The sequence below is a fragment of the Herpailurus yagouaroundi genome, unplaced genomic scaffold, assembly GCF_014898765.1.
Source record: "Herpailurus yagouaroundi ecotype Mexico unplaced genomic scaffold, PumYag 181, whole genome shotgun sequence".
In the NCBI taxonomy this organism is placed as follows: domain Eukaryota; kingdom Metazoa; phylum Chordata; class Mammalia; order Carnivora; family Felidae; genus Herpailurus; species Herpailurus yagouaroundi.
In genome coordinates this window covers 35,294,164-35,308,042 of record NW_024412412.1, presented here as the reverse complement: position 1 = coordinate 35,308,042, position 13,879 = coordinate 35,294,164, and the positions used below count along the sequence as shown (strand labels likewise).

General features: G+C 37.7%; 1 protein-coding gene across 5 annotated transcripts in view; it reads left to right on the top strand.

The window, feature by feature from the left end:
* PPP3CC (protein phosphatase 3 catalytic subunit gamma) overlaps positions 1-13,879 on the top strand; it is a 105,742-nt gene that overhangs the window by 36,668 nt on the left and 55,195 nt on the right. For all 5 annotated transcript variants that reach the window (XM_040490317.1, XM_040490320.1, XM_040490318.1 and 2 more), the window contains exons 2-3: positions 3,536-3,733; positions 4,058-4,182. In XM_040490317.1, coding sequence (XP_040346251.1) covers positions 3,536-3,733; positions 4,058-4,182 — 323 coding nt within the window. The remainder of the gene's footprint in view (positions 1-3,535; positions 3,734-4,057; positions 4,183-13,879) is intronic.

Sequence of the window (13,879 nt, the reverse complement as noted above, 5' to 3'; positions counted from 1 at the left end):
GGCACCCCTCAACTTAGTTCTCTCTCTCTTTTTTTTTTTTTTTTAACTTTTTTTTTTTTTTTTAACGTTTATTTATTTTTGGGACAGAGAGAGACAGAGCATGAATGGGGGAGGGGCAGAGAGAGAGGGAGACACAGAATCGGAAACAGGCTCCAGGCTCCGAGCCATCAGCCCAGAGCCTGACGCGGGGCTCGAACTCACGGACCGCGAGATCGTGACCTGGCTGAAGTCGGACGCTTAACCGACTGCGCCACCCAGGCGCCCCTCTCTCTCTTTTTTTTGAGAGGTTTTATTTTTTAATTTTTATTAAGCATTTTTTTCTTAATGTTTATTATTTTTAATTTGAACTTATTTGATTGATTGATTGATTGTGATTTTTTAATATGAAATTTATTGTCAAATTGGTTTCCATACCACACCCAGTGCTCATCCCAACAGGTGCCCTCCTCAGTACCCATCACCCACCCGCCCCCTCCGCCCACCCCCCCTCAACCCTCAGTTCTCAGTTTTTTTAAGAGTCTCTTATGGTTTGGCTCCCTCCCTCTCTAACTTTTTTTTTTTTCCTTCCCCTCCCCCATGGTCTTCTGTTAAGTTTCTCAGGATCCACCTAAGAGTGAAAACACTTGGTATCTGTCTTTCTCTGTATGACTTATTTCACTTAGCGTAACACTCTCCAGTTCCACCCATGTTGCTACAAAAGGCCATATTTCATTCTTTCTCATTGCCACGTAGTATTCCGTTGTGTATATAAACCACAATTTCTTTATCCATTCATCAATGGATGGCTTAATATTTATTTTTGAGAGAGAGAGGCAGACACAGAATCCTAAATAGGCTTCAGGCTTGAACCCATGAGCTGTGAGATCGTGACCTGAGCCAAAGTCAGACACTTAACCAACTGAACCACCTAGGCACCCCTAGAGATTTTATTTTTAAGTAACCTCTACACCCAGCATGGGGCTTCAACTCAAAACCCTGAGATCAAGAACCACACACGCCACAGACTCGGCCAGCCAGGTGCCCTCAACTTGGTTCTTTTTTTTTTTTTTTTAAGTTTATTTATTTATTTTGAAAGAGAGAAAGCACAAACAGGGAAGGCTCAGAGAGAGGGAGAGACAGAATCCCAAGCAGGCTCTGCCCCATCAGCACAGATCCCAATGTGGGCTCAAACTCATGAACTGTGAGATCATGACCTGAGCTGAGATTAAGAGTCAGTTGCTTAACTGACTGAGCCACCCAGGCACCCCTCAACTTGGTTCTTCTTTTTTCTAGGTTTTTTAAATGTTCATTTTTGAGAGAGAGAGAGAGAGAGAGAGAGAGAGAGAGAGAGAGAGAGAGAGAATATGCATGTGAGGGAGGGGCAGAGAGAGAGGGGAGACAGAAGAAGATCTCAAGTAGGCTCTCTCTGCCCTGTCAGTACAGAGCCCAGTGTAGGTGGGCTTGGACTCAGGAACTGTGAGATCATGACCTGAGCCAAAGTTGAACGCTTTAACTGACTGAGCCACCCAAGTGCCCCAACTTGGGGTTTTTTTTTTTTTGTTTTTGTTTTTTTCCAATTTCTTCACATCCTTTCCAATACTTTTTATTTTCTGTTCTGTTTTTGTGTTTTTCTTATAATCATTCTACTTGGTATGAAATGGTATCTCATTGTGGTTTTAATCTGCATTTCCCTGATGATTAGGGATGTTAAAGATCTTTTATTGACTTATTGACTGTTCATGTATCTTCTTTTTTTAATGTTTTTTTCTTTCTAAAATTAATTTATTTTTTACAATTTACATCTAAGTTAGCATATGGTGCAGTAATGATTTCAGGAGTAGATTCCTTAATGCCCCTTACCCATTTAGCCCATCCCGCCTCCCACAACCCATCCAGCAACCCTCTGTTTGTTCTCTATATTTAAGAGTCTCTTATATTTTGTCCCCCTCCCTGTTTTTATATTATTTTTGCTTCCCCTAACTTGGTTCTTAATGACACTTTCATAAAAGTAGAAGTGGAACCATCAGGCATAAACCACAAATTAAAATGAACCCCTTGTTTAAATGCATAGTTTATAGGCTTGTGGATATTAGATCATAGAGAATTAGAATACATTATACAGTAGATTAGGTAAATGAAATGATGGTCAAGTTTAAAATGTCAAAGGTTTTTTCTGTTAAAGTTGGTAATTCACCATGATATTAGATTAACTTTATACCCAGCATAAACTGAAATTAGTTTTCAGCATTTTCAGATTAGAAAACACAACTAGACCTTCTTTATCTATTCTTCTCAAGTTTATGCTGTGTTACTATAGCAAGTAATTCTCAGAAACAGCTCCATCCAGTTAGTGTTTGCTTATTATCAGTAATATTTTAAGCAACTACCTTTTAAAAAAATTTTTTTAATATTTATTTATTTTTGATTTTATTTTTTATTTTTTTAAGATTTACATCCAAATTAGCATATAGTACAACAGTGATTTCAGGAATAGATTCCTTAGTGCCCCTTACCCATTTAGCCCATCCCCCCTTTCACAATCCCTCCAGTAACCCTCAGTTTGTTCTCCATATTTATGAGTCTCTTCTGTTTTGTCCCCCTCCCTGTTTTTATATTATTTTTGCTTCCCTTCCCTTATGTTCATCTGTTTTGTATCTTAAATTCCTCACATGAGTGAAGTCATATGATATTTGTCTTTCTCTGACTGACTAATTTTGCTTAGCAGAATACCCTCCAGTTCCATCCATGTAGTTGCAAATTGCAAGATTTCATTCTTTTTGATTGCTGAGTAATACTCCATTGTGTATATATATCACTTCTTCTTTATCCATTCATCCATCGATGGACATTTGGGCTCTTTCCATACTTTGGCTATTGTTGATGGTGCTGCTATAAACATGGGGGTGCATGTGTCCCTTCGAAACAGCACCCTGTATCCTTTGGATAAATGCCTAGTAGTTCAATTGCTGGGTCGTAGGGTAGTTCTATTTTTAGTTTTTTTGAGGAACCTCCGTACTGTTTTCCAGAATGTCTGCACCAGCTTGCATTCCCATTAAGCAGCTACCTTTTAATAATAAAGTATACATCTATGATTGCCCCGATCAGGAGCTGAAGTCAGACTTTTAAAACACAATTCCATTAGGCCAGTTCTTTGGAAAAATAAATACCCTTTAGTGTTGAAATTTCTTTCCTTTCATTTTCTTTAACCACAGTTTCAGTTTTAATACTTTTTCTATAAGTAAAAGATAACTCATATCATCTAGTTCTTTATTTTTTAGTTTATTTTCTGAATCATCTTCAAGTCTTTGACGTTTATATGTAAAACAGTATAATTCATACATCCACACACTGACTTCGACTTTGTGGCCTTTTTAAAAATTAGAATTGATCTTCTGTAACATATAGTATCTTAGATTTTTTTCCCCCACATGGTTCTGTTGCTGTGGATTTGAAATCATGGTGATGTATTAGGTTTAATTTGTTACATTAAAAAAAAAATGGGTTCACAGTTCTTTATGCATTTAAGTATTTTGAATTACTTTTCCTCTCTTTCTAGCTGTCCCCTTTCCTCCAACCCAACGGCTTACTTTGAAGGAAGTATTTGAGAATGGGAAACCTAAAATTGATGTCTTAAGAAACCATTTGGTGAAGGAAGGGCGACTGGAAGAGGAAGTAGCCTTAAAGATAATCAATGATGGGGCTGCTATCCTGAGACAAGAGAAGACTATGATAGAACTAGATTCTCCAATCACAGGTATGAGAAATATTTGGGTGGCACTTAGATTTGAGCTTATTTGAAAAATTATTACAAATAACCAACTAAAATGTATGATAATTTTTCTAGGAATTATGAGGTAGTCTTAGGATTGTTTGTTGTTTATTGAAGAAATACAACTTAAAATATCTCATATTTCCTATAGGACTATTCAGTATTGATAGATTGACTACAATTATAGAACAGCCCAGTCAAAAGCTAAAGTGATTTCAGTTAAAAGTTAAACTGTGATCTTATTGATGTACTGTCCTTTCTCTTCTAAGACATCATTTTTCACCTCACCTTATGCCCTTTTTTTCCTAGTGTGTGGTGACATTCATGGACAATTCTTTGACTTGATGAAGTTGTTCGAAGTTGGAGGATCACCTACTAACACACGCTACCTCTTTCTGGGTGACTATGTGGACAGAGGCTATTTCAGTATAGAGGTAAAAATTAAATTGGATACGTGGGAACTTTCATTACCTTTTTTTAGAACTTTGCTTTCTACTCTTCGGTAGAAGAGATTAAAATGAGAACATTGGCAGAACTTATAAACCTTGTTACTTTTAGTAATTAAGGTGTTAGAAAAATGTTTTCACTGGTGTAAGAAAGTTCTATTCCTTCTTGTAGCTTCTATATGTGGTAGACATATAGAAGGGGCTATATTAAACCCAGCTTTGCAGGTAAGTCAAATGTTTACCAACCTTTCCTCTTTGAAGATAGTGCACAGGCTGTATATAAATGGCATAAATTGCTATTCACCCTAAACAGGGTTTGGATTAGCAGACACTAATTCTAAAACCACAAGCTGGTGGGCTGTAATTTACTCTTAGATTAACTTCCGATGCTAAACCACCAGGCACTTAGTTTACTGTAGGAATACTTTTTGATACTGTTATGCATAGTAAGCACTAATAAATGTTCATTGAATAAAAAATGATTAAAATTAATGAAGTTAATGGAAACTCAAAATTTACTTTCATGTATTTTGAAAACTGAATGAAGAGAAAAAAATGATTGGAATTAAAGTATAAGCTGTTGTGTATAAAAAATAAAACTATTTTAGAACATCATGCAAAGACTTGAGTACAGTGGAACCATATTCATATTTAATATCAATTGATTTAGCTGTACATGCTTTGCAAATAAAAGGCAAGTAACGTTTGAAATAGTACAGGTAATTGAATTTATAATGTGCCCAAGAATAAGCATGAGATGAGAAATTGAGTCCGCTTGCTGTTTTTGTAGTCTTTAGTCCTGCCTCTCCCTCATAGTGTGACGGTCTCAGTGTATTTAGTGTGTTTCTAGTGGTTAAAGGTTTATTTGTGCAGCATCACTCCTAAATCCAAGTCAACTATCTCACCTAGTGCTTAAAGAAGCAGTGGTTATTCTAAAGCTGGAAGAAACTCTTTAGTTAAATAGATGTGTCTATTCATGAATCAGTGAAGTTCAGAGTTATGTGCCAGTGCCCCAAATTAATTTAGTGTCATCTGTGAGGACAAAGGTTAATGGTAGAAGCTAAGAAAATTATCTTCTTGCCCCGCTGCTCAGTAAATTCCCAAGGTCTCCAAGTAGGTACCTGGGATGAGTGGAGATGATACCTGCAGACTGTATCATTGAAATGCTTCTCTATTCCAGGTATCCTAAGTGTCCATTGATAGGGACACCTGGGTCGCTCAGTTAATTGTCTGACTTCAGCTCAGGTCATGACCTCACGGTTCATGAGTTTGAGCCCTGAGTCAGGCTCTGTGCTAACAGCCTGGAGCCTGCTTTGGATTCTGTGTCTCCCTCTCTGCCTCTCCCCTGCTCATGCTCTGTCTCTCTCTCTCTCAAAAATAAACATGAAAAAAGTTTTTAATTAAAAAATTGTCCATTGATAGATGAATAAATAAGATGTAATAAATATATATAATGGATATAATATAATAGAAAATTACTCAGACATAAAAGAGAATGAAGTGTTGCCATTTGCAACAACATGGATGGACCTAGAGGATATTATGCTAAGAGAAATAAGTCCAAGAAAGACAGATACTTATGATTTCACTCAGGTAAGGAATCTATAAAACAAAACAAGTGAACAAACAAAACAGAAGCAGACTTATTTATAAACACCAAGAACAAACTGGTGGTTGCCAGAGGAGAGGGGAGTAGGAAGTCAGGATATAGGTAGAGGGGATTAAGAGGTACAGACTTCCAGTTATAAAATAAATAAGTCATGGATGAAATGTACATCACAGGGAATATAGTCAAAATACTGTAATAACGTCATATGGTGACGGTGATAACTATCCTTATTGTGGTGAGCATTGCATAATATATAGGATTGTTGAATCACTATGTTGTACACCAAGAACTAATATTGTATGTCAACTGTAGTTCAATAAATAAATAAAATAAAAAGGGAAGCAAACATAGTCTAAAAAGGAAAAGCTTTCTAATTCCTATTCACATCATGTTTCTTTTTTTTTTTTTTTTCAACGTTTATTTTATTTTTGGGACAGAGAGAGACAGAGCATGAACGGGGGAGGGGCAGAGAGAGAGGGAGACACAGAATCGGAAACAGGCTCCAGGCTCCGAGCCATCAGCCCAGAGCCCGACGCGGGGCTCGAACTCACGGACCGCGAGATCGTGACCTGGCTGAAGTCAGACGCTTAACCGACTGCGCCACCCAGGCGCCCCAACACATCGTGTTTTAAGAGACAATCAAAAATATGGATGTTTGAAAGACACATTGAATGTTTACTTCTTTGGGTATTGATTAGCATGAAGAGGTTTTATCTATCTATCTATCTATTTTTGAGAGAAGAGAGAGCCAGTGAGCGAGGGGCAGAGAGAATTCCACGAGTTGCAGAGAGAGAGGGAGAGAGAGTACGGAGCCCAGAGCTGGGCTCAAGCTCACCCAGAGCAGGGCTGGAACTCACAAACCATGAGATCATGGACCTGAGCCAAAGTTGGATGCTTAACCGATGGAGTCACCAGGTGCCCCAGCATGAAGAAGTTTTAGAGGCTGAAGAGAATACAGAACTTACTGAATATTTAATTAGTCATTATATTTAATGAAACAACTTCTTTTTTTTTTTTAATTTTTTTTTCAACGTTTTTTATTTATTTTTTGGGACAGAGAGAGACAGAGCATGAACGGGGGAGGGGCAGAGAGAGAGGGAGACACAGAATCGGAAACAGGCTCCAGGCTCCGAGCCATCAGCCCAGAGCCCGACGCGGGGCTCGAACTCACGGACTGCGAGATCGTGACCTGGCTGAAGTCGGATGCTTAACCGACTGCGCCACCCAGGCGCCCCTGAAACAACTTCTTAAAAAGATAATATTATGCCAAATCATCTTCAGGTTGTTGTTAACTGACATATTTACAAATAGTTTCAATGCATTAATACATTCAATATAAAGCACACACTGAAAAACTCCATAATGATTTTTGTTTTTGTTTGTTTGTTTTTTTGTTTTTTGTTTGTTTGTTTGTTTGTTTTTTTATTTATATATGAAATTTATTGTCAAATTGGTTTCCATACAACACCCAGTGCTCATCCCAAAAGGTGCCCTCCTCAATACCCATCACCCACCCTCTCCTCCCTCCCACCCCCCACATAATGATTTTTGTACACACATACTATATTCAGAATATTTTCTGTTACATATTTTTTCCTCATTCATCAACAAATGTTTCCTGATTGCCAACTTTATGGCAGGCTCTGAGGATAAAATAATGAATAAGATTTATGCTTTCTATTTTTATTTGTTTGTTTTTAAGATTAATGCTTTCTATAGGAGCTGACAGTCTGTTAGAAAAGATGCACTTGTAACTAGATTTTTCAATACAGTATAAAAGTGCTTGTTTAATTTTCTGCAATATTCTTCATATTAAGACCTAGCATACTAGCATGGTACCTGACACATAGTTGGCACTCAATATTTGCTCAATGAATGAATGTTAATAAATCATAGTTTGTATTTGGCTTTATCCTGTTATTTGACATTTGACTAACTTAAAGGATTTTTCTGGAATAGCTTAAGAGGTAAATGGATCAAAACATTAAAGTGACAATGCTATTTTATACCAGTTTTAAAACTAAAATTTAGGGTGTATATAGTGTTAGTTGGAAGTCACCTACTTATAAACTACCAAGGTTATAAACTTCTGTAGGCTACAGCTTAGTCCAGCATGATATAGGTATATACTTGATCACAGTTTTTTTTTTTTTATCAGTGTCCTTGATAAGCATGAGTATGTTGTTTTTGTCAAATGGATGAAAATAAGGTAATGGAGTCCTTATTACATTTTTGTTGTTGTAAATAGTTCATTTTTGTAGAAAAATTGGGAAATGTAGACTCTAAGAAAACAAAAACTTGTATAAATCACATATAATCACTGTTAATATCATAGTTTTTTTTTTCTTTAAGATTTTAAATTATTTTTTAAAAGTAATCTCTACACCCAATGTGGGGCTGTAACTCACAACCGCTGGACCAAGAGTTGCATGCTCCACTGACTCAGGCAGCCAGGTGCCCCAACATCTTGTATTTTCTTGCAGTCCTTTTTCTTCTTTTACATTTGTATTTATCCTTTTTTAAAGAAAATTGAAATCATTTTGGACATTTCCTTTTGTAGTCTTTTTTCCCCCACTCAGCATTGTATTGAAAACACTTTTCTCTGTGGTTAATGGTAAAAATACCAGAATTTACTTCACTGTTCTTTATTTTTGGATGTTTGGTTTGTTGATACTGCTTGCTGCCTATCTTTTCTCTCCTTCTTCCTTACTATCAAAATTCTATTTTTTTCAGATAAGTGAGATTGGGGTTTCAGAGAAAACCTTTGATTTCAGTATGGGGAAGCCCTTAACCCAGCCCCAGGGAATGAATTGATTGGTCTGAGCTAGTCATATAAACCCATTCCTTGTCACCAGTGATTGGTCTAGGGATAAACATGGGATTCAGTTTTGCCCAGTAATATATAAAGGGAACTCTGCTGGGTGCTTTTTAGGTGTGTGAGTGTGTGCGTGCATGCGCATGCGTGCTGACACACACTTTGAAACACTTCGTTTCCAGATGAAAAGACTAGCAAGGTGAAAGTTTCTGAACCCCTGTTTAACTACATCATATCAAATGTGGGTGGGTACACTATAGCAGCCATTTTGTGATCATGAGGAGGTGCTAAGGATGAAAAGCAGACCTGTGAATTACAGATCATAGAGGGAAAGAGGACATGGTTTCTTGGTGACAGCATTAAGCTGGTACACTAAATCTGGACATCTTACCTCCAGATTTCTTGTTTCATGAGATATTTAATGTCTTTATGGCTTAAACAATTGTTAATTGGATATTTATCACTCGTACTGTAAGTGGATGTTTTCTAGTTACTTCTGCATATTGCTACACCTTTCTGAATTAATAACATTTCTGATATTTACTTAGGTTAGATTCTTATAAGTAAAAGAAGTGGATGAAAGACTATGAACATTCTATTTTTTTAAAGTTTATTTATTTTGTGAGAGAGAGCAAGAGAGCACGCGAGTGCACAAGCAAGTGGGGGAGGGATAGAGAGAAAAGGAGAGAGAGAATCCCAGGCAGGCTCCTCGCTGTCAGGGCAGAGCCCGACATGAGGCTCTATCCCATGACTGTGAGATCATGACCTGAGCCAGAGCTGAGAGTCAGACACTTAATGGACTGAACCACCCAGGTGCCCCAGACTATGAACATTTTAAAGACTTTTGATACATATTGCCTAATTGTTTTCACAGAACTTTATTCACTGTATTTATATTTTCTTTCTATACTTAATAATTGTTTTCCTTGAGCCTATGTGAAATAATCAAGGCAAGATGATTTTTTTCATGCCCAGAGCAAGCATATGTCTTTCCTGAAGCAATGCAAACTTTGATTAGTACAAATACTAAGGACTTTTGGCATTTAGGGACTGATCCAAATGTCATTGACAAAACAAAATAGTAAAGGTTCACTTACTTCTGAGCTTTTTGACATCCCTTCTTCATTTGTACCTATTATAAACTACTTACTCTGAGGTAGGGCAAGCTAAATCTTAGTTTCTTTTAACTGATTCTTCAATAAGAGAAAGGGCTAAAGGGGATTTTTTTTTTTTTTTTTTGAGAGAGAGAGAGAAAGAAAGCAAGAGAGAGGGGCAGAGGGAGAATCTTAAGCAGGGTCCATGCTAAGTGCAGAGCCCAATGTGGGGGTTGATTTCATGAACCGTGAGATCTTGACCTGAGCCGAAATCAAGAATTGGATGCTCAACTGTCTTGATTCACTGAGATGTCCGGGTCCTACTGGCATTTAATGGGCTGGGTCCAGGGAAACAAACATCCTGCAATATGCAGAAACTCCTAAACAACAAAGGATCATGCTTTTCACATAGTCAGTATTACCTCTGTTGGGAAACACTGTTAAATTTTGGGGATGGGTGTGAACAAACAAAGCCAAGTCTTCTACTGTGTTTTCTAGTGAAAGGGGCAGCATTGTGTATTTGTTTAGTGTTAGGAAAATCAAATCAGGGTAAGGGACTAAAAGAGCCCGCAAGGATAGCTAATTTAGATGGAGATTAGGGAAGGCTTATCTAAGGAGGTAACATCTGAAGAGAGACTTGAATGACCTGAGGGAATGAGCCCTGCTTACCTGATGGGAGGTGGGGGAGGGGTGAGTACATTCCATCAGAGGACACATCAAGTATTAAAGCTCTGAGGCTGGAGCACGCATAATGCAGTCCAGGAATAGTAACAAGGCCAGTTTGGCTAGATGGAAAAATGAGTAGGTGGGAAGATGTAGGCGATGTGTCAGAGGGATAGGCAAGGGTTAGATGATATCAGGCCTTGGAAACCATAGTAAGGAGTTTGGGTTTTATCCTGAATGCGAAAGGAAGCCATTGGAGATTGTTTTGAGGTGGGAGTGACATATTCACATGTATGTTTTGAAACAGTCACTCTGGCTGTTTTGTGGTAAACTGGAAGCCTAAGAGTGGGTACAGGGAGGCCAGTTAGGAATCTAATCCTGTAAGCATGGGCAAGAGACGTTGGTGATTTAAATTAAGCATTTTGGGAAGCATCTGGATTTAGAATTTTGAAACCTTTTTTTGGGGAGGTGGGAAAATCTCAGTTAAATTCATCAAGCTGTTCAGATCATGACACATTTATTTCTAGTCATTGCAAAGTCCCTCTCTGTTTTATTTTTTTCTTACCTATGATCTCTATTAATATTTTCCCCCTCTTGCCATTATATATGTTTCTGTTATATTTGGTATATGCCTCAGAAGACATATAATACATTACGCTAATTTTATAATATGTAAGGTTTTGGTGGATAAAAGTATTTTAATTTTACATAAATATGGTAGTGTTCAGTGTCCTCAAACTCAAGCATACATCATAATTTCCTCGAGCACCTGTTCAAAAACAGATTGCTGGGCCCCACCCCAGGATTCCTGGAGTCTGAAAATCTCTGTCTCTAACAAGTTCCCATGTGATGCTAATGCACTACACTTGAGATCAATGTGACCACACTATGGCCCTGTTTCTGTTGATTTTTTTTCATCTATCATGATGTTTTTAAGATCTATCCAAGTTGCTGTCTCTCAGTCATTGCTTTCTGCTTGTTGTAGAGTATTCCATAGTATACATCTATGACATTTTAGTTCTTTTTTTTTTTTTTAATTTTTTTTCAACGTTTTTATTTATTTTTGGGACAGAGAGAGACAGAGCATGAACGGGGGAGGGGCAGAGAGAGAGGGAGACACAGAATCGGAAACAGGTTCCAGGCTCCGAGCCACCAGCCCAGAGCCCGACGCGGGGCTCGAACTCACGGACCGCGAGATCGTGACCTGGCTGAAGTCGGACGCTTAACCGACTGCGCCACCCAGGCGCCCCATATGACATTTTAGTTCTTTATTCTCAATGGTGGACACCTAGGTTGCCTCCAGTTTCTTTTTTCTATGAACATTACTGTTATGAATATTCATAAAAATATAAATCTACTGATGGTACCATGTTTTAGTTTCTCTGTGGTTTATGTACAAGAGTGGGATTGACAGAGAAAAGGGTGTATACCTTCCATACTTGAACTGACCATCACAGATTCCTCTTCAGAATAGCTGTACTAATCTATACGCCTGCCTGTAGCAGCTAAGAGTTCATATTTCCTTACAGCCCTCTTTCCAGAATTTGGTTTTATCTCATTTTCTAATATTTACAAAAATGATGGGTATAAAATAGTATTTTATGTTTCAAGTAGTATTTTTCCAATTACTGATGAAATTAAGCATCTCCTTACATGTTAGCCATTCCACTCTTATAATCACTGTTAAGAGTTTCTTATATGACCTTTAAGATATAGGTTAAGCATTTACCAGCATATTTCCATATCTATTTTTAAAAAATAAATGTACTTATCAGTGTACATTTGCCCTTTAAGTGCTGCTCTATCTGGGTCCTTCAGATTTTGACCCGTATTGTTTCTATTATCATTCAGTATTTTATATTTTAAGATTCTCTTTAACCTTAACACAATGAAGTAGTATGTTTTTTGTTTCTAGTCATGCAAGATTTTTTTCATAAAGTTAATATTTTGTTATTGATTTTATTAGTGTAATTAATTAGAGAACATAACCTGGACATATTCATTCTTTCGAATTTATGGGGACTCTATTTGTGATGAGATACCTAGTAGATTTTTGTGACTATCTTTTTTTTTTTTTTTTTTAAGTATCTCTGCACCCAAATGGGGCTTGAACTCATGACCCAAAGATCAAGAGTCACATGCTTTACCAACTATGCCAGCCAACCACCCCTTTAGGACTGTCTTGTGTATACTTGAAACTTAATGCATTCTCTGTTGAATTGTTCCCTGTGACATTCATTACTTTTGTCTGCTTGAACTAGGAGTTACTTTTTGGGTGTTTCAGAAGAGCCAACTACAGTTATTACTGATTCTTACCATAGTCCTGTCAGTTGTTGTGTGTGTTTTGAGACTGTGAGATATGTAATGAGGGAGTGTGTGGCAAGCTGAGGGCAAAATGCAGGCTAAAGCACCCCCTCTCCTACCTCAGGTGGAGTATGCGTGATATTCTGTGGACACTCCTGGCTACCCAAGAACAAAGGAAAGGGGTTAAAGGGCTTGCCATGGTAATGTGGGAAGCAAAGGCAAATGAAAAATTAAATTCCATGCTGCCTGCAGCCCATTGACAAGTCCTTGAAACCAGCAGAGTGACCTCCCTTTAGGATCCCAGCTGCCTTAAGGATGACATTTTTGCTAGGGGCAAAAGAGAATCTTAGCTTAACCTTATCTCAACCTCCAGGATCCTGTAAATCTACTTCCTTTATCTCAAGTGCCCCAAGATATATGCTGGCAATCATACTCCAAGCTTAATGCCCACCCCCCATACATCTGAAAGGTCTCATGACTACGGTTTTACTAAATGGTAATAAATGGCATTTCCCTAGCAACAGCTGGCCTCTGAAGGTCCTGGAAACCTTGCTTCCACAATACCTTAGGTACTTACTCTATACCCGACCCCCTCCCAACTTGAGGGTATATAATCATATAATCAGTAACCCATCACAACCACAGTGCAGCTCTTCTGCCCCATGGGTCCTGTCCCCATGCTTTAATAAAATCACCTTTTTGCACCAAAGATGTCCTCAAGAATTTCTTGGCTGTTGGCTCCAGACCACCCCACCATCACCCCAAAACTTCATCAATATGTATACTTCATTATTAGTATATATGATTGCTCTTCATTATTTGCAGATTCCGTTTTGCATACATGCCTCCCTGCTAAAATTTATTTGTAGTCCCAAAATCAATACACATAGTGATTTTGAGGTTCTAGTCCCTTTCATCAGGAGCTAGGAAATACATATAAGCATACTAAGCTGCACATATACCCACATTTTTATCTGTTTCTTTATCTATCTGTATATACCCTTAGAAAGGTGAGTTTTGATTTCAGTCCAAATTCACAAGATTCAGCCTAACCTTACCTCTTTCCTACTCTCATGATTTATAATATATTCACTTGTCTGTTCAATTCTAGTATACTCACAAAGTAGGTATATAGCAGCCAAATCATGCTTTGAAAACAGATTCACTAACTAGAGATACAGTATTTGTGTATATTTCTTT